The 21,198-nt window shown below is 33.4% G+C and overlaps 1 protein-coding gene across 1 annotated transcript in view; it reads left to right on the top strand.

The window, feature by feature from the left end:
* The window catches only part of Skp2 (S-phase kinase-associated protein 2), a 105,741-nt gene that overhangs the window by 70,147 nt on the left and 14,396 nt on the right, over window positions 1-21,198 (top strand). The window contains exon 8 of the mRNA XM_090408421.1: window positions 9,406-9,533. Coding sequence (XP_090264547.1) covers window positions 9,406-9,533 — 128 coding nt within the window. The remainder of the gene's footprint in view (window positions 1-9,405; window positions 9,534-21,198) is intronic.

Consider the following 21,198-nt stretch of genomic DNA (forward strand, 5'->3'; position numbering starts at 1 on the left):
AATACAGTTATAATGAACGCAAAATTTGGTTTTTGTAAGGAAAAAATGCATTATAACTGTATTGAATAGTGATTAATTTTTTTGTGGAGGGGAGCGTCAACCCAGATTAGGTTTGTAGTGCTAGGTTTATGATCCATTTGGTTCAGTTGCAAATTAAATGACACAAATCAAATAAACATGAAACAAAAATTTAACATGAAAATCACCATTAATATGCATTTTGCTATTCTCAGTTCACAACTGATCTCTCATCACCACTTACTTTTGAACTCAACCCAAGAAATGGATTTAGAGAAACTCATTTGGTCACTCTTGACATTTCTAGAATGTTTGATCAGATTCGACATGAGGCTTGTTCAACCAACAACCATTTTATAGTCTTATCCCTCTTCTCTTTGCTTAAGTTAGGATCACAGCTTCTTTTATGGTTGTTCATGGTTATGGCTTCCTGTCCTGAGATTTCCTCATTCTGGATTACCTCGAGGCTCTGTACTTTTACCCACTCTCTTCCTCTTGACCTTCTCTCACTGACCTCAAATCTCCTTAGCTGTGACAGCACACTCCTTTCCTTTTTGTCATCGTGCACTACAAGTTTTTTATATTGCACAATTATTAGATGTTTCATGCTTTAATTCTGATCTTATTGGTCTTCAGTGAGGCTTCAGTGTGAGATTAGCAAAACAAGTGTTCTCTGCCAGGAAAAAGACCCAGAGAAAGACTGAGATATAGTTGGATTGATACTGTAAAAAGTGCCTTAGAAGATAGAAATATAAGATCTGACAATGTTGGAGTTTTGATAGGTAACAGATTGATTTGGAGGAAAATTGTAGATAGGAAGTTAGTAATGATGTAAATTTTTCATCTAGTACTATCATATTCAGTACACGCTTGAGGGTACATGTCAGGAATTTGATGATGACTTCATTGCTAAAACACCATCCATCTTGTTTTATCTCTCATAAGAAAGATTTCATTTCACTTCCCCTTTACTCTTAATAATCATATCTGCAAACAGGATCAGATTTCCCTTCATAGAATACATCTCAGCTATATTTACTTCACCCTTCAAGGTATACTTTTCAGCTCTACTTCTGATTTGTATAACTGCTAACATTATTATTTCCAAATCTACTCAACCCTCAACCTTAGAATACCTTTCACACATTTGGAGTGGTGCACCTAAATCTCCTTAAGGATGCTTGATGCCATCTAGAAGAGAGCAATCCAAGTAATTGTTATCCCTCTTTTCTCTCTTTCTCTCTCATTCCACCAATTCACTTCAGTTGCCTTGCATAAGATTTGGTTTCTGCTTTATGTATCAAGTATTTTCATAGACAGTGTCTGCTGAACTGGCCACCATCTTCCCTCACTTCAGTCCACATATTCTGCAGTAGATTAATTAATTCCTGCACCTTTTTCTAAAATTAAGAATTTGTGCAGCTGTTTGTCAACATCTGTTTACTATCCATGTTCAAATTTGCAGATCCAACTTTTCTTCCTTCCATTTCAGGACTGAAAGCACATGTATAGTTACTACATTCACTTTTAACTGTATGTGTACTGTTGTTCTGAGGAGTACACTTCTCAAAGTTGGTAAAAAAACTATCTTTGAAAACACTATCTTTTGTTCAAGATCAATGCACACAGTGTTAAGGTGCACCAATTCACTTCAGTTACCTTGCATAAGATTTGGTTTCTGCTTTATGTATCAAGTATTTGTGCACCCTTTACTTTGGCATCTGACTTACGTAAAACTAGAGATGTTACATTGAAATAAGAAAAAATATAGACGAATGTTAAAATCACTGGCCACCTATTGAATGTGTTTTATCTGTACTTATGTAAGTTATTCCTAAATGCTGGATGGAACTTGTTGAATTTCTATATTTGGGATTCCTGTAACAATTTGTTTGCAATTTTTGTTTTAATTAGACTATTTGCATGCAAAGATAAGGAAAACATCAGAATTATATATTGCAATAACTCCAATCTGCCTGGGTGGAATTTAATAACTTTAAGATTAAAAGTGTGCATAAAAAGTTATTCTATAGCTTTGTTTTGGTTTTAATCAGCCAATTTTATTGGAAAATTTGGCGAAACTTTTTGAAATAATGACAGTTTTTACATTGCCTGGATACTGTATTTTGGATTCCTCTTAAGATCTGTGTCAGTTCATTTTTATAAAAACTGGGATTTTTATCACATTGTTAAACTTTACAGTAGCTATTAATTTAATTGCCTTGTTTTATTGAACTATAGCTGGTAGCTGCTTCATTATGGAAAAACATTATTTTTCCCATAATGTTTTGTACTGTTAACAGTTTAGTTTCAGACTAATTACATTTTGTGCTCTTTATATGTACCATGAAGAGGCTAACAGCTATTGGTCAGTAGATTAATAGCTATTATAAAATTTACTAGTATTATGAAAACTTTTATAAAAGTATGTATCATAAAGTATCCTACAATAATGTGTCATTTCAATTTTGTTTTGTTTTGTAATTACAAAACAGAATTTCTCATCAAAACTGGTCTGCAGATTTATAAGCATAAACCAAACATGGAGTTTCATAAATTATATATATATATTTTTTGGACACATTTGTCATTTTTTTTTAAATGAATACCACCATTTTATAGTGCTCTTGAAAAGCTGTTTGTCATCAATATTATGATAGGCCTCTCATAAAAGATAAAAATATCAATAATCAAAATTCTAAATAAAAGCATGAAGTAAGGAAACACATTAAATTACTTTCTGTATATTTTCTAGTTAGTTTTTTTTTAAATGTTTGTATATTTTTTAGTTACATTTTTTTCTAAATGTCTATGCATATCCCCTTACCACAAATTTGCAAGGAAATATGTAAGGAAAGAAAGAAATACAGAAATGAATTTCACATTTTCTAATAGCATATTTTAGTAATTTTGTATGCTTTATAAAATTTTTCCTCTTAAATGCCTGTTCATACTTTTATGTGTCCTCACCCATTTATGTCGATTTATCTAAATGTCCCCTTGTAAAAAATACAATTAACATGCTTTACATTTTAAATGAAGTAAGCAAGCAAATTTCAACCTCTGTGTGGAGGAACATGCTGTTATCCACAGAATTTTGTGGCCTGTCAACACCAATGGGTACAGTTTTCAAAGTTTGGTATCTTTAAAAAAATGCTGCCAAGCAAGAAAAAAAATAAAATTGTAGTTCTTTCATAGTCCAGAGGTAAGGAATTGTTGCAAAAATTTTCAGGAGAATTGTCTATTCTACACTAATATAAAATTTTTGTTTTTTGCTATTCTTGGCAGTTTTCATGACTTGTATAGAATGGGCTCACTTTAGTGAGTACAGGAGTGGCAATCCCGAGGTACCTGATGCTGGACCATGCCTCACTTCATATAATATACATCTGTTATATTATCTGTAGACTGGTACCTTCTCTTTCTTTCTTGCTTCTTTCTTCCCTTCTTGCTCCTTACCCCCAGTGCTATTAGAGTATTCGAGGGCTAGGGATGAATCTTTCCTATTTTGCTGTGCGATTTCATCTTATGCACTATTGTGAGATCACCAACTTATCTGGCCAACGTGGTGCTATAAGGCCAAATACCTTCACATAAAGACAATGCAAATGATGAATCAAGTAGGAAAATTACATATTGGCTCATCTGTCACCCAGCATAAAAAGGGACATGTCCTGGACTTAGGCAGAGGGTCTAGGTTGATAAATATGTTACACTCTCCACTAGCTACAATGAGACCACTTACAGTGCACAATGATAGAGGGATATTAGTAAGTGCAGTTATCTTTTCCTACTAACATCAATCCGTAGAGATTGATGATAGATTGGAAGAACTGATGAAGGACTTGGACCATATAAAGTGAGACGTTGTGGGCCTATCAGAGATAAGAAGGAAAGAAGAAACTCCCATGCGATTAAAAGATTTACATCTACTCTACCAATCAAGGACAATGTCCTGTTTGTTAATAAAATAACATCAAGAATAGCTGAACTAAGTCTCTTCATAAATAAAAGATACCAACGAAAATTATACAAATATACAAACCATCCAGATGAAGAGATAGAAGATTTCTGTGAAACATTAGAATCCACATTAAATAATTCTAAAGAATTCTACATAATTATAATGGGTGATTTAATGCCAAGATTGGAAGCAGAGATGACATCTGAACTCCATTGGTAAATTTGGATTTGGACAGAGGAATGAAAGAGGAGAAAGACTTATTCGCAGAAGAAAATAACCTCTTTATTATGAACAGCTTTTTCAAGAAGAAAATCAACTGAAAATGGAGTTGGAGAAGCTCAAACGGACAAACTTACAATGAAATAGACATCATCCTCTCCAACAGAAGAGATATAATAAATAATACCGAAGTGTTTAATAGATTCAATACAGGAAGTGACCACAGACTACCAAGGGCAAAAGTATGGATTAACAAAAAATGGGAACGGAATAAGCTCATAAGAAAAAAGTCCAATTTAGTGAATCTACAAAACCTCTACCACAATAAAAGCTGTTATAGAGAATCACTCAAAAATGAATTAAAAAAGTTAAACACAGCTACTACCATTGATGATGCTAATGAAATCTTAACAAAATCTATCTTGAATTGTGCACTAGAAATAGGAGGTATAAAAAGGCACGAAAGAGAGGGAAAACTAAGACAGGAAACTTTAGATCTGATGAAGAAAAGAAGAGATATGAAAAGAGATTTGAATGACACCAATAAAATAGAATATGCGGAAATTTGTAAAACTATATGTAAAAGGATGAAACATGAAATTAGATCATATAATACTAGGAAAATTAAAGAAGCAATAGTAATATGAAGGTCCTAAGACGAACATTATCAGTTGGAACAAAGGAAATAGCTGCTGTAAGAGGAAAAAATGGTGAACTTATAAAAAAATAGAGATGCAGTATTCAAAATAATTCAGGAATTTTATACTGAACTCTATGAAGACAAAGACCGAGACATCCAAGAATCAGCTATGTATAACTCGAGTGAGGAAGAATACAATGCCTCCTGAGATATTGCATGGTGAAGTGGAAATGGCACTGTGGGAAATGAAGAATGGAAAGGCCCCAGGAGAAGATGGAATTATGGTAGACTTCTTAAAACTGAAAGGAAGCACTGTCATCAAACAGCTGACTAAACTCTTTAATAAATGCCTAAAACAGAGAAAAATTCCAAAAAATTGGAACAATTCACTTCTAATATTAATTTTTAAAAAGGGCAATAAGGAAAAAATTAAAAACTACAGACCTATAAGCCTACTCCCCACCATATATATAAAGTCTTCACAAAAATTATAGTAGTTCAGAAAAGCTAATAATAATGGCAAATACCTATTGGATTTCTGCTCAGGACATGGACTGGTTATTACTAACACCATGTTCCAACATAAAAATGTGCACAAATTCACATGGAGAGAAGAGGCAAGGAATAAGAAAAGTCTCATTGACTATGTTATTGTTGATAGTGATGTTTTCTCCCTGGTGCAGGATAACAGAGGTTTTGAAATTGGAAGCGATCACTATTTAGTCTTGAGCAGGATAAAATAAAAATTGAATTTCATGTTGAAAAGAATAACATGTGAGAAAGTTTTAAAGCGAATAAAAGTTGAGCAGCTCTCAGATGTGAACTGTAGACTAAAATATACAAAGATTATTGAAGAAAAAATGAAAGAGTTTGAGAACAGGAACCAAACCTTGGAGATTCAGTGGCAAGCCTTGAAGAAAACCCTGATTGATTCAGCATGAGAGACATGTGGTGAAGTTGTCTGCAAGGATAGAAAAATTAGAACTCCATGGTGGACACAGGAAGTTAAAGAGGCAGTGAAGGAAAAGAAGAAAGCATATCAAAAGTTCCTGGCAAATAAGTCAGCTTGTGCTCTTAGAGAATACAGAGACAAATGCAAGAAAGCGAAACATTGTGTAAAACTAGCTAAATAAAAGTCATGGGAGGACTTTAGCAAAAACATAGAAAATAAATATCAAGAAGGTGGTAAGATATTCTGGAGGTTGTTGAAGAAGCTTAGAAATGGAGGAAAGAGTACTGTAATAGGAGTTAGAGATGATAAAGGTGACATGAAAACAGGGGAAAAAGATATCTTTGAGGTATGGAGTAATTACTTCGAAAAATTGCTAAATGAAACAAACAGTGATAGCACAGTGGTAAAAAAACACTCAACACGCATGCAGTCAGGAATACATATCCATACTTGAAGTAGAAAAAGCCATCAAAGGCTTGAAATATGGAGAGGCAGCAGGAGTACATGATATTTGACCAGAAATGCTGAAGTATGGTGGTATAAAAGTCTTACAGTGGCTGCACTGCATAGTTCAGAAAGCCTGGACAGGGGGACGAATTCCCGATCATTAGAGTAGAGCTCTAATAGTACCCATATATAAAAAGGGAAATAAAACCGAATGTGAGAATTACAGAGATATTTCCCTACTGAGTGTTCCTGGCAAAATCTATGCAAGTATACTTGAGAAACGGTTGAGAAGAATTGTGGAAGAAAAGCTTGGTGAAGAACAAGCTGGATCCAGGCCAAATAGAGGCTGTCAGGATCAGATCTTCACTTTACGACAAATAGTCGAGAAAGCATGGGAATATAACAAAGATCTGTATTTAAATTTTGTTGATCTGGAAAAGGCATATGACAGGGTGCCAAGAGAGAAACTATTCAATACGCTACAGTTATGTAGCGTATTGAATAGCTTATATAATGCTCAATGGGGCATTATATCAAGCAATACTTAGTCTCTGTATTTGAGTTGTAAGTCGGCAGTTAGAATTGAAGGAAGTACAGGTTAATGTTAAATCTGGTGTGAGACAAGGATGTACATTATCCCTTCTGTTATTCATTATCTATATGTATCACATTATGAAGGAAAGTTGTATTAAACATGATATCAGAATTGGAGATGTTAATGTCAACTCTTTGCTTTATGCGGACAATGTTATACTTCAAAATAAATCCGCTACAAGTTTGCAAGATTACCTGACTAAATTGAATAACTGTTGTAATAGATATGGTATGAAGGTCAGCATTAAAAAGACAAAGACAATGAAAATCGGTAGAATTGTTGAAAATGTCAACTGTGTTGTAAATTGGGAACCTGTGGAACAAGTAAAACATTTCAACTACTTAGGCACGATTTTTACTGACGATGGTAAATTAAATATGGAAATAGATAACAGAATCAACAAAGCTGGTATGGTGGGAAGTCAACTGAATAAATTCATATGGAATAAGAGAGAAATTAGTCGGAACACTAAATTAGCTGTATACAAGACAGTTTTCAAATCAGTTTTAACTTATGTTTCTGAGAGCTGGGTCAGAAGTAAAACACTTGACCAAAGACTAGAGACCGCAGATATGAGAGTCCTGAGAAAGATTAGAGAAGTGAACAGATGGCATCAATGGCAATATCATATTAAAAACAAGGATATTAGGAAAGAACTCGATATTGTCGGCATCCAGGAATGCGTTAGCAGAGCTAATCTCTCAGGTGATATGGTCACTTAAACAGAATGGGCGAGGAAAGACTAGCAAAACAAGTGTTCTCTGCCAGGTTGGCAGGAAAGCGACCCAGAGGAAGACCAAGATATAGGTGGATTGATATGGTACAGTGTGCCTTAGACGATAGAAATATAAGATCTGATAATGATAATATTGGAGTCTCGACAAGTAACAGACTGATTTGGAGGAAAATTGTAGATAGGAAGTTAGTAATGATGCAAATTTTTCATGTAGTACTATCATATCCTGTACACCCCTTTAGGGTACATGTCAGGAATTTGATGATGATGACAAAAATTATAAATAATAGAATAAAATCTAAACTAGAGGGAATGCAATCCTGTGAACCAACTGGATTTAGGAAAAATTACAATACTTTGGTCCATATTCATACATTAAGACAGCTCATTGAAAAATCAATTGAATACAATAAACCCTTATGTCTGGCCTATATAGACTACGAAAAAGCATTTGATTCATTTAAAACATCTGCAACACTAAAAGCACTTGAAACCCAGAGAATAACTGAGAAACCATATATTGAAACACTAAAACATATTTACAATAATGCAACTTCTGTAATTAAATTATATAAAAGCAGTGAAAAGTTTTCAATACAAAAAGGCATCTGGCAATGCGACACCATATCTCCCAAATTATTTACAGTTGCACTAGAGGAAGTCTTTAGAAGCCTTGATTGGGAAACAAAAGGAATAAACATAAATGGAGAAAGGCTGCATCATCTAAAATTTGCAGATGATGATGTCCTAATAGCAGATAATCTTGAAGATCTGAAAGAAAGGCTAAATCAGCTAAATGAAGTCTCCAGAGTAATTGGATTGAAAATAAATAGAGAAAAAACAAAAATAATGATGAATAAATATAAACCATAGAACAAAGTTGATTATTCTTTGAGGATTGAACGAAGATTTCACCTTGGATGGATGGCTTATGGGAAAATGAGAGACATATTCAGAAGTGACATCCCTATGAGTCTAAAAAGCTTTGACCAGTGCATACTTCCTGTCCTAACATATGAAGGAGAAACATGGACTTTAACAGAAGCTCTAAACAAAAAGCTGAAAACAACACAACATTGCATGGAGAGAAATATGCTAAAAATAACATTAAGAGATAGGAAGACAAATACCTGAATAAGATCTCAAACAGGTGTCATGGATATTGTAAAATATTAAACAGGCTAAGTGGAGATGAGATGGCCATATTGCCAGATGCAGTGACAGGAGATGGACTAGAAAAACAACAGAGTGGAGACCAATGGATGGAGCAAGACAAAGAGGAAGACTGAGAAGAAGGTGGAGAGATGAACTGGAACAAATTGCCGGAGTGAGATGGATGGGAGATGTAGAAAACTGAGTGGTCTGGAAAACCGTGGGGAAGATCTTCATCCAGCAGTGGACAGAACCAAAAGGTTGAAGTATGGAAGGGATTAATGAGTATTCTCTTGAAAAGAACTTGTACTAGCATTTTTACATGGTGTTTTACTTCAAAGTGCAATTTTCAAAATATTGTTCAGTGAGTGTTACTATCTCAGATGGCTTTAAAATATGATATTCCTGTCTAGCTAATTTTAGCTAATTATTGATAGGGATAGCTGACATGTAATTTTAATATTAAGGCAGAATACCAAAATATTAATGCCAAAATAAAAAGCAATCCTTTATAGGATTGCTTTTTCTCAAAATATTATAACTTTTTTTTTAATATTTGAGTTATTAGTAGTTATATATATATATATATATTTTTTTTTTTTTTTTTCCACTTTAACTGGCATTAATAATAATTTTCTTTGAAATCAATCATTTTATTTTCACATTTGTTTTAATATCTTAGTTTAGGAAGTTGGAATTTATCTTGGACTGATCTCAGTTCTGAATCTGTTCATATTCTTGTAAATAATCTACCATCATCAGTTAAATACTTGAATTTGAGTGGGTGCCGTCATACTCTTTCTGATGACCGTAAGTAATTTCCAGTATGGTTCAGTTTATTTAAATATGTATATTGTTTGTATACTTAAGACTTTAGTAATTTGAAGATTTATGTCTAATTGTTTCCCTCCACCCCATGCCTTCCAGTATGGTATTATGATTATTTATTTACTTTTTAAATGACATATTGAAAAAGAAACAGTGGACTGGTAATTTGTAAGTTACCTGAAGACACTGTATTTTGTATTAGTTGAAACCAAAAGAATATTGATAGTGCATGGGAAGCATTTAAGCAATACTTAAATGATGCGATATCAGAATGTGTCCCTAGAGTTTGAAGAATAGAGTAGGAGTGAAATGGATGAGTAATCTTATTGAGCAAGAGATTTGTAAGAAAAGGACAATGTGGAAAGAATACCGTGTGCATAAGAATGACTTCTGTTATGAACTTTATAAGCATCAGGCTAGAATAGTCACAACTGTTGTACGGAAAGCAAAGTCTGAGTATGAAAAGAAACTGACTCTGCATGCTAAAGACGACCTACAAGAATTCTATCGATATGCTGCAAGTAAAAGAAAGAAAGAATAATTTTTCTAAATCCTGATGGCATAAGGGTTACAGATGCAGAAGAGGTTGTTCAGTTAATGAGTACCCATTTTGTTAAAAGCTATCAACCTGGTGTACGCAACATTGAACTCACTGTTACACTGAATTAGGCTAGGGATCTTGGAGTGTTAATAGATAGGAAGTTGAAGTTCAGGGGCCATGTGGCAAAGATTGCAAATACGACTCAAAAGATAATTGGAATGCTGAAATGAATGTTCACATGTATAGATAAGGATGTCATTTTGCCTCTTTACAAGGCCTTGATAAGACTTCACTTAGACTATTGTGTGCAGGTCTGGTTTCCATTGTGATTCTGATATATTGGAGAGGGTACAAAGGAGAGTATTAAAAATGATATCAGGATTGTGGAATACTGATTATGAAGCCAGATTGAGAATTTGTAGTGTGCTAGTGTCTGCAGGAGAAAGATGGGAGATATGATTGAGACTTAGAAACTTCTGAAAGGATCATACAGGATTTCAGTTGGTGGAATTTTTCAATTTATGGAGGGTGGGGAAAGGAAGAGAGGGCGTCTTTGGAAACTGAGAATAAAGGCCGCTAAGAAAGGGGTGAGGGCTAGATTTTTCTCTCAGAGGGTGGTGTGTGATTGGAATGGATTGCCATTTGGATGTTGTGAATGCAAGCAGCGTGAATGAATTCAAAAATAAGTATGAAAGCTGGTGTGTAGTATGTGGCCTTCCTCAATGAGTCTCTAACTCCCTGGATGTCTCTCTTAATAATAATAATAATACTTCTATAGCATAATGAAAAATCATATTTATCTGGCACATTGCTTGGTTAAAAAAAAAGAAGGAAAAAAAGCCCGTACTGTTTTTGTCAGGAATTTACCTCCACAGTAATCAGTGAGCACTCAGCTCAGCTACTGGAGCCATCTTATTAGATCATTGGTGTATGAAAATATTAAACCTAAACATATAGAGTCAAAGAACACACACAATTTACAGTCTTAATATGCTGTGAAGATAGGATTAACTGCCCTATTACACCACTAATTAGGTTTCCAAGATGGCAAGTTACTTGGCTGTGACAGGCTATTGAGCCTAACATGCAAGAGTTAGTAAAAACATGCAAGCATGGTAAAAGAATAGAGCAATATCAAGAGCATTTGCAAGTTTAAATGCTAGTTAGAACTCATTATACAAAGTTAATAAAAATGAAGGACTGCAGAATGAAATGTCATAATAATGCTTCAAATATTTGATCCTAAGTACTTCAAATACTTCGAAGGCGTGGTCTAAGACTGCAAGTCATAGACCTCGTAACAGTTTTTTGTGCAAGTGAAGAACAAGTTTAATGACAAAACTTGAGAGATCTGCAAAGTCAGGGAAAAGCTATTTTATTAGTACTAAAATATACTGCCTGGTTCGCTAGTTCTACAACCAACAGACTGTTAGTTGAAATCTCGCCATGGGTATATGCATGTTTTGATTGTCTTTAAGTGGGAAATGAATTTTTTTGCTCAGTATGAGACCACTCCCCCATTTATTGGAGGCTTGAAGTGGTTTGAGAAAGTGCCATGTTTGGTCTGTTCAGTGCAATTTGTACCCTATGTGCCCTATGTGAAAAAAATTGAAGACTGGTGCTGTTTAGACAATACTGCATTTATTGCAAAATTGATAAGGAGTTGGCCCACCTTTGGCCACAATTACATTGTGCACTCTCCTTGGCACACTTTCAATGAGATGCTGGTTAATGGTCGCAGGTATATTTTTCCATTCCTCCTGCAAAGCAGTAGTCAGTTCAGACACAGAAGTTAGATGTGCCATTCTAACCTGAATCTGACATTCAAGTTCATCCCAAAGGGCCTCTATAGGATTGAAGTCAGGGCTTTGAACTGGCTGCTACAAATTCTGTACACCCATATCCTCAAACCATGTTGAAATGGAGCATGCTTTATGGTACAGTGTGTTGTCGTGCTGAAACAGGAACGGCCCATCTTCATAAAACTGATAAAGTGTAGGCAGCATGGTATTGTCTAGAATGTCCCAGTACTTCGTGGCATTCATGTTTCCATCCACAACCACCAATAGTCCAAGTCCATACCACAAGAAACATCCCCAGAACATGGCACTGCCATCACCAAATTTAACAGTTGGTATGACACATGCTGACAGATACTGTTTACCTGGCATACACCAAACCCAGCAACGACCATCAGATTTAAAAACAGTATAGCGTGATTCATCACTCCATACCACTTGTTTCCACTGGTCTAGGATTCATTGATGATGTTCTTTGCACCAAGCAAGTCGCTTACTCACATTTGTACTAGTTATTAGTGGCTTGTTTGCAGCAGCTCGGCCATAGAAATTTAACTTGTGCAGTCCCCTACGAATGGTCTTCGTGCACACACTCACTCCTGTTGACTCCTGTAATTCCTTGGTGATGATTTGTGCAGAGGAATGACACCACTCACGGAGACACATATCAGGACTGGACTCTCTTTCCATCAATTTACATGTCCTTCCTGAGCATTTCTTGGTGGTTGTAAGTCCTTCACGTTTCTTTAACTAATAACATCTTGAACAGTTGACCCTGGTGTTGCAATTTTTCTGCATCAGACACATGGACATGTTGCTGATATGGCATTCTATAATAACACCTCGTTGAAAGTCAGTAAGCTCAACATGTGTGGGCTTGTCTCATAAATAGATAATATACAGTACTGTATAATGTCTGAGGAGCTCACCTGCAGTTTAAAGGAATTCTGGCAGATGTGATCTATTGCAGTGTTCCATTAGTGTTGCAGAATGGGGTGTCCGTACACTTTTTTTCCACGTAGGATAGATTATGTAAAAACAAATAAATATATTGAAAAAATAAATAAAAAACTGTCCTTAGCACACTCATGGTACTACTGTACTATAGATATACAACCTTTTGTGGGCAGGAGTCACATTTTAAAAGGGAGAGAGAGATGCCTAAAGGATATTTGTAAAATGAGAAATGATGTTGAAAGTGGCTATGATATACATTGAATGGTTTAGGATTAAATTTTAGATGGAAGATTAAAAATGGGTTGTGAGTTTAACATGTGAGAGAGAGTATATTGTGTGTGTAGGCGTTAATGATTTATCTAAATCTGGAGTTGAGAGGATAATCAGTAACATGTTTTGTTGGCTGGAGAGGAGTATTTGAATCATGACTTCAGTAATGTGTATATCTGAAGGCGGGGAAGCAGCTACTGAACAATTTTCATTTTTTAGTTTATTCTGCTATCAAGCTTTTGCATAATCCTTTTTTTTTTGTTGTTATTTGGTGTGGATTTGAATATAGAAATGTTGCATCCACATAATTTGTGGTACAGTGATAATGAAGTCCAAGGCAGATATCTGTTTTAAAATTGAATTTAAACATTTTTTTCTGTTTAAATTAAAGGCATCTGTTTAAATATATCATAAGATGATGTGTTCAAGCAATATGTATCAAAAAGACGAGGATAATTATAATGTTTAACTCTGAATTTGAAAATTTCTCGAATAAATGGTCTTGAGTAGTGTAATATGGACTACTTTAAAGGCAACTGATATACTAGATCAGGAGTCGGCAATGCAGCGCCCACGAGCATCATGGCATCTGCAGTGAATTTTTAGTGCACCCTCAGAGAAATTATTGTAAACTACTTTATTTGTGCCTAATAAGATGAGAGACCACTGATCATAAGTAGTTTGAGTTGTGTTGTTGACGTCATCTAGTTGTCAGTGTGACTGATCTCACTACCCTTCACACCACTTCTAAACATTGTTAGAACCCTTTTTTTTTTGTTTGTGTGTGTGTGTGTGTGTGTTTGTCGAATCACTCCCTCTATCAATGCAAATATAAAATACTTTGTTTACAAAGATATTTTTAACCCTTTATAATGGATAAACGTGAAAGGAAAAGAACGTACTATTTTAATGACAATTGGGAAGATGTTTAGCTCAGTGGATGTGGTGTTTGCCATTCGAAACCATGAAGTCTTCCTTCGTGCAGTCAAACTTCGTTTGACTGCACGAAGGAAGACTTCATGGTTTCGAATCTAGTCGGCGCTAGAAGAAATTTTTCTAAGCCTTTTTTTGACCGGTTCCCTAGTTAGTCGATCTCTGGCACAGGCATGCGGGTTTTTTCTCCCAGAAACTCGGGTTTTTCATCCTGTAAACTCAAGAAAATCGACTGTAGAACCCACATTATTTTAGGCATTAAATATGAGTGTTAGGGACCACGAGATGGTGGCACTTGTTGAGCCATCTCTCTTCACTGCATGCTGCTTAATTAGTGATAGCCTTGGGCCAGCTATTTCTGATTGGGTACCAGTGGAGATTTTACTGCCCACTCAGTCTCCAAAAGTTAGATAGGGCTAAAACGACCTCGTCTACTCCCTATATACAGGAATAAAAAGGCATTAGCTGTTTTTTTTTTTTTTTTTGTTTGTTTGTTTAAGGAAGAGTATTGCTTTATCAATCTTAATGGCAAATGTATTTGTTTATTATACAATAATAGTGTGACTATTTCTAAAAAAAAAAATAACATAGAAAGACATTTCAAAACCATTCATGCCAATTTTAATTTTGACTATCCAGTGAAATCCAAAATAATAAAAAAAAGATTTTATCTTTGAAATCATCCATTACTAAACAGCAAAGTTTTTTCACTAAACCGTTGCAACAGTCAAAAGCAGCAACAGTCGCATCTTTTAAAATTTCGTATTGCTAGCTATGAAGAAACATTTACAGATGGAGATTTAATTAAAGAAGCTATGTCAGAAGCTGCAGATTCACTTTTTGAAGATTTCAAAAATAAAACCGAAATAGTTTCGGCTATAAATATGTTGCAGTTATCAGCAAGAACTGTAACTAGAAGAATTGAATCAATTGCAGTTTATTTAGAAACAGAATTAGCAAATGATATGGAAAAATGTGTTTTCTTTTCACTACAGCTGCATGAATCGATAGACATAACTAGTGGGGAGCTATGGAAATTTTAACATCGTCGAGCAAAAAAAAAAAAAAAAAGCCTTATTTCACACAAAAACTTTTATTAATGCAGCTTGTGTACAAATTCCAATCAAAAAGTATGAGAGGACAATCAACCTCTAAAGGCTCTAAAATTTTTAAACAAATATTTCATGATCTAAACATGAAATATTTGCACATAATCAACTGTGTTAATTTATCTTACATAAGAAAAACTTTTTTAACTATCAAAATATAATAAGAATGAAATCTTTTGTAAAACATTTGATTGGCTACTGGTTTTACGATTGGCTATCAGAAGGGAGAAGGGTAAAGATAGAGCATGCACTTATTTTATTTTCAAATTTGGGCGCATTTGTTATAGAGGAGTTGAAACATTAATTCCAAATAATCTATACACTGCTGAATAGACTAATTTTTAAAGTATTCATATTTGGTCATGAAGTGTTAAAATATAAGACTTATTATTGTTTATGTGACCATAGGTTTTTTAAATACTGTATATGTTCATATAATAACGCCTACCAGTTTCGCTAGCAACAGTTACTAGTGAAACTGGTAGGCGTTATTATATGAACATATATAGTAAGTAAAGTAAAAAAACTATGGTCACATAAACAATAATTAAGTCTTATATTTTAGATTAATTTTTGTTAGGTTACCGTATGAGTTTGTCGCTTAATATGTTTCAAAAAAAATTTTTTTTTTAATATAAAAAAAGTAAACAAAAAGAACAAGGGCTCTCAAATTTATAACCCCTTATAGCTCACCACTGGACATAACAGATACATCCCAATTAGCAATTTCAGTGAAAATAGTATTTGATGATTTTTCTACAAAAGAAGAATTTCTTAAAATTCTTCCATTGAAAGGGCACACCAGAAGAGAGGATATATTTTCTGTTTTTAAAGATTTTGTACTATACAAAAAATTACCAATTACTACTGACGGTGCACGAGCAATGACTGGTAAGGAAAATGGATTTATTGGCTTGTGCAGACAGGACCCTTTATTTCCTAAATTTATTGCATATCATTGTCTTATTCATCAGGAAATGTTATACGTTAAAACTGTCAATTTTAAATATGTAACGTCAATTGCAACAAAAATTATTAATTCGATAAAATCAAAAGCAACTCAACACAGGTTATTTAAATTACTTTTGAAAGATGAAAATGCTGAAAATGACGACCTACTATTACATACTGAAGTGAGGTGGTTGAGCAGAGGTAAAATACTTGAACAATTTATTATTCTTTTGCCACAAATAAAAGAATTTATTACATCAAGAGGAGGTGATTTTTACGAAGAATTAGAAAATAAAAATTGGTTAATAGATCCTGGATTTCTGATAGATATAATGGCAAAGTTTAATGATTTAAATCTACAATTACAAGGAAAAAATTCTCATATTGCTGATATGGTTAGTGCAGTCAATGCTTTCAAGTGTAAGTTGGTACTATTGAAATCCCATCTGATGAAAAATTTGTTGTCACATTTTCCAAATGTAAACGTATCAATGAAAGTTTGAATAATGAAACATTTAGCACTACATCGTATATAAAATCATAGACACACTATTAGAAGAGTTTTCTTCCTGCTTTCAATATTTTACGACTTTAGAACCTGTTGTTAGATTTTTCCTAAATGATGATATACCTGCTAAAATTTCCAATTACTTCAAGCTAAGTAATACAGAAGACTTGGAAATGGAAATAATCAATTTACAAAACAACATAATTTTAAAAGCTCATCATGATGGCAAAATGTTCTGGAAGTTAGTAGATAGAAATACTTTTCCTATTCTGAGAAAATGCTCGCTAAAAATTTATTTATATTGTGTAACTACATACAACTGTGAGACCCTGTTTTCAAATATGGCATATTTGAAATCAAAATATCGATCTCAACTTACAGACTCACATTTGGATAATTGTTTAAGTGCAGGTACTTCAAACTATATGCTTGATTATAAAAAAATTAGCAAATGATGTACGAGGCAGGTTTCTCATTAAATCCTGTTGAATTTATATTTTTTTGTATTCACTTATTATTTTATTTTTTATAGTATTTTATATTCATTCATATATGACAAAAATATGTTGTAAAAGCGAGTTAAATAAAATAATGTTAAAATTTGAAATCTTGTTTTTTCTTAAAAACAACTAATCATAGAATCTCTAAGCCTGAAATGAGAGAAAAATTGCCTGTCATGAGCGCTCCATAATTTTCAAATTTTATATTGCGTTCTTCATATTAAAAAATGTTGCCGACATCTGTACTAGATTATAGTAACGATACTTGTTGGTAACCTAATTTGCAGAATAGGAAATGAATTCCAGACCTAAAGAAATATTTTAGGAATATTGAGAGAAAAGGGCAGAGTGTGGATAGGCTGAAAGATTGAATCTGGATATTTTTAATACATATTGTGATCTAATGTTTAGTATATTTATGTAATATAGGAACAGTAGTATAATCTGTAAACTAATTCTGACGTGCCGATTTGAGAGTTGAATAAAGCAGTTGATTAAAGACTAGAAACAATGCATGTGAGATGTCTCAAGAAAATCAGAGGAGTCAACAGATGGCTTCAAAAATGAAGCTGTTAGAAAGGAATTTGATAATATTACTATTCAAGAATGAGAGCTAATGAAAGAAGTGATTTAAGTTGGGATATGAAAGAGAAAGCAATAGAGGAAGACTTGAATCAATAAGCTCTTTTTGACATACTGCATCATTGGAAATTAAATTCAGAAAGAAGCAAAATAAAGACGGTGCATGAACAGGAAAGCTACTTCAACCAACACATCCTAATTATGTTTTCAGCTACTTATATTCACAATGTTCTTTCAGAAACACTGGATCACATAATTATAATGAAAAAAAAAAAAAGGTTTTGATAATTTTATATGAATATATGGATATGATATTTTTGAAGAATCTATATGTGTGATAGTGGTGAGGAAAAGGAAAAAGTTATCATTTTCATCAATACAACATAGCAGTGCTTGTTGTTTTAAGGAACACATCTGTGTTTTGAACGCACTGGGCTTTTTCCTGTGATTTTAATGAATAAAAATATTATGACATAAATGAGTATTCTGACTTGTACTTTGGGGTAGACCTGGAGTACTGCATGTTCTTCTTTTGCTAACTTGAAAGTTTACTTGAAACATACCTGAGATAATAAATCATTGAAAAGTATAGCGTCAAAACACTGAACAACCATAAAATAAAAAATTAAAACGGAATTAAAACTAAACTGTAAAATGAAAATTTAAAGTGAAGATTAAAAATGCATTGCATATTTTAAAACCAAATTGAATTTTGGCTGTTAGATTTGCATAATTTATTAATTGCATATGACCACGGTGGCCAAACTGCGACTCGCGAGCCGCATGTGCTCTTCTTTAGTTGTATTGCGGCTCAACTAACAAATAAAAAATATTTATAATTTTTCTTAATTTTCTAGCAGACACGGGCAATCACCTAATAAAGTTTTTCTGAAGGATGATAATAATTTAAAAAAACTTGACAAAGCCAAAAAAAGGAAAAAAATTGATGTTTTTCTCTAAAAATCATCAATTTTTGTTTGCCATCCCTAATAAGCTGTATTTTGTTGCTCGGTTGGTCAATGTTTTTGAGTGGCTTGATGAAATTTGCTGTTCATATGCTGTTCGGCAGTGTAGTTATATTTATATTACCTTGGGATGTGGCTCTATGACCTTTGGGCTATGACTCTTAACAATTTCTTGTAGGTAACTATGGCTCTTGCTGCAAAAAACTCTGGCCACCCCTGGCATAGGATATACACAATTTTTGAAACTCTGTTAATTTTTTTAAGTTAATTATTAAGATGTTTGTAGTTGAGAATTTATATGCTTTTATAAACTGTGAAAGAATAACTGATTTTTTAATTGAGTATGGATAGTAGAAATTTAAGTTCAGATAGTTCCCGATATCTGTAGGTTTGCAGAATATTTTTGTAGCTATATGGTCATTGGATCTGATTAAATTAACATTAAATTTGGAAAGTTTATATATTTTTCACATTCTGATTCTGTAGTAAATTTAAGTATCGCTAGTCATTAAGTGAAGTTTGTAGGGAAGTTATACATGTTGGGTCTCCAATGCATAAAACATCATCCATATATTGGCCATAAAAGATGATGTCAGGGGGAAAGAAAGGATTTAATAAAGCTAGATTCCAGATGTGCCAAAAGCAGTTTGGCCAATTGTCCACTAATATTTTGACTCACTCGGGATCCGAAACTTTGAATATAAATATCCTTTTTTAAAATTTCAAAAAGTTATTTTATATAATTTGAGATAATTAATTTGATGAAATGTTAAAGATACCAAGCAATTTTATAAGCCAAGGTTATAATCCTCTTTCCCAAGAAAGCAAACAGACAAGTAAGTCAAGTTTGTGGTTGCACGTAGTGCAACACTAGGCAACTCATTGTAAAGGTGGAGTAATCTCTGATCACTTTCCTTATAATTTTCTCCTAATGCAATGCACATTTCTTTGTGGAGATGTATGATGCATCAAGGTAATGGTCACTACCCATACCGGTTTTGACCTTTATTGAGGTTTCGTCAGTGGGAGCCAGACCTAAAAAAATGCCAAGGGTGAAGTAATACAGAGCTTATAAATATTTTACCTAAACAAGTTGTCATAAGGTGCAGCCGCAAACTTGACTTACTTGTCTTTGTCAATGTATGAAACTGTTTACTTACTTGGGAAAGAGGATTATAAACATAGCTTATAAAATTGCTTGGTATCTTTAACATAATATATACCCAAGGTAAAAAACTTTTTATAACTTGATGAAAGTTAGAATATCATTAGGAGTTGATTTTGTGTGTGAGCCTAAAAGGTCTTCTAGAAGCAAGTTGTGAACAATGTCTAATGCCCTAGGAATATCAAGATTGGTATAAAGCTATTATGTTTAGTGAAGTTAGAACGTCATTTTGGAATAGTTAGGGTAGATATTTTATGAAAAAGATCATCAGGATTTTTAATCATAAATTTAGATGTGATTAGTAATGGTCTAAGTAATTTTGCTAATAATTTGGATAGTCATCATGTGATGGTATCTTTATATGAAATTATTGGACGTATTGGGTAACCTTCTTTGTGAATTTTGACTTGCTCAAAGATATTAGTGGTCCAAGATTTTTTTTTTTTTTCCCAGCATTGTTTCTCTTGCTTTGAGGTTGCAAAGTTTTCTGACGGTATAGAGACATTTTTATTCTAGTCTTTGGAAACAACAACACTAGAAAATTATCTATTCCTGAATAAATATGAATACTTTTGTGTATTATAAGACATTGTTGATCTACAACAAAATACCAGCATATGTGAGATTGATAAGATAGAAGAACTGCTGATACTTAAAAACAGAAAAAAAAAAAAAAAAAAAAAAAAAAAACTAATAAATGTAGGATTCCTGAAAGTGTGGATAATTCTGATAATGATCGGATGCTATGTATACTGAGTCTCATAAACAAAAGAAAATTCTTAGAAAACAGAGTGAAATATACACAAACCAGAGAAATACACATGTGCAAAAAATTTTGCGAGATGATTTGCTGCTCCATCAAACCATATTTATTCCTGCCATACTCTCCGTCTCCTCATAAGTTTTTTTTTAATTATGCCATCATAAATTCACTTATGTCTAGACTTTATAGGATTGCGCTATTTGCTCTACCCAGCAACTTATTGGACACACACACACACATATCACAAATGTTAATTATTAATAATTCATTTGCCATTAATGAAAGTATTTCTACTCACACTTATTCTTTCCTTTCATTTCATATACTCATGTATCTTATAATGATGGTTCACATATTTTCATCTCTGAGTATTTCAAATTCTCCTTCATTGTTGTTTTCTAATAAATCCTAAAACAAACAGATTGTTCCCCCACTCTACGCAGAAGTAGTCAAAGTTATCCTGTAATTAATTGCTTTGGACCAATTAAGATGAGTGCTAATGCGCTATGAACTCTCAAAACTTTCATACATTGATAAAAATGCAATCATACGGTCATGGGCATCTGCAGAGGGGGCACTTCCCCCGGAATCGAGTTAAAAATTC

This window comes from Typopeltis vanoorti, chromosome 18 (assembly GCF_054136105.1).
Source record: "Typopeltis vanoorti isolate ZY-2024b chromosome 18, IOZ_Tvanoo_1.0, whole genome shotgun sequence".
In the NCBI taxonomy this organism is placed as follows: Eukaryota; Metazoa; Arthropoda; class Arachnida; order Uropygi; family Thelyphonidae; genus Typopeltis; species Typopeltis vanoorti.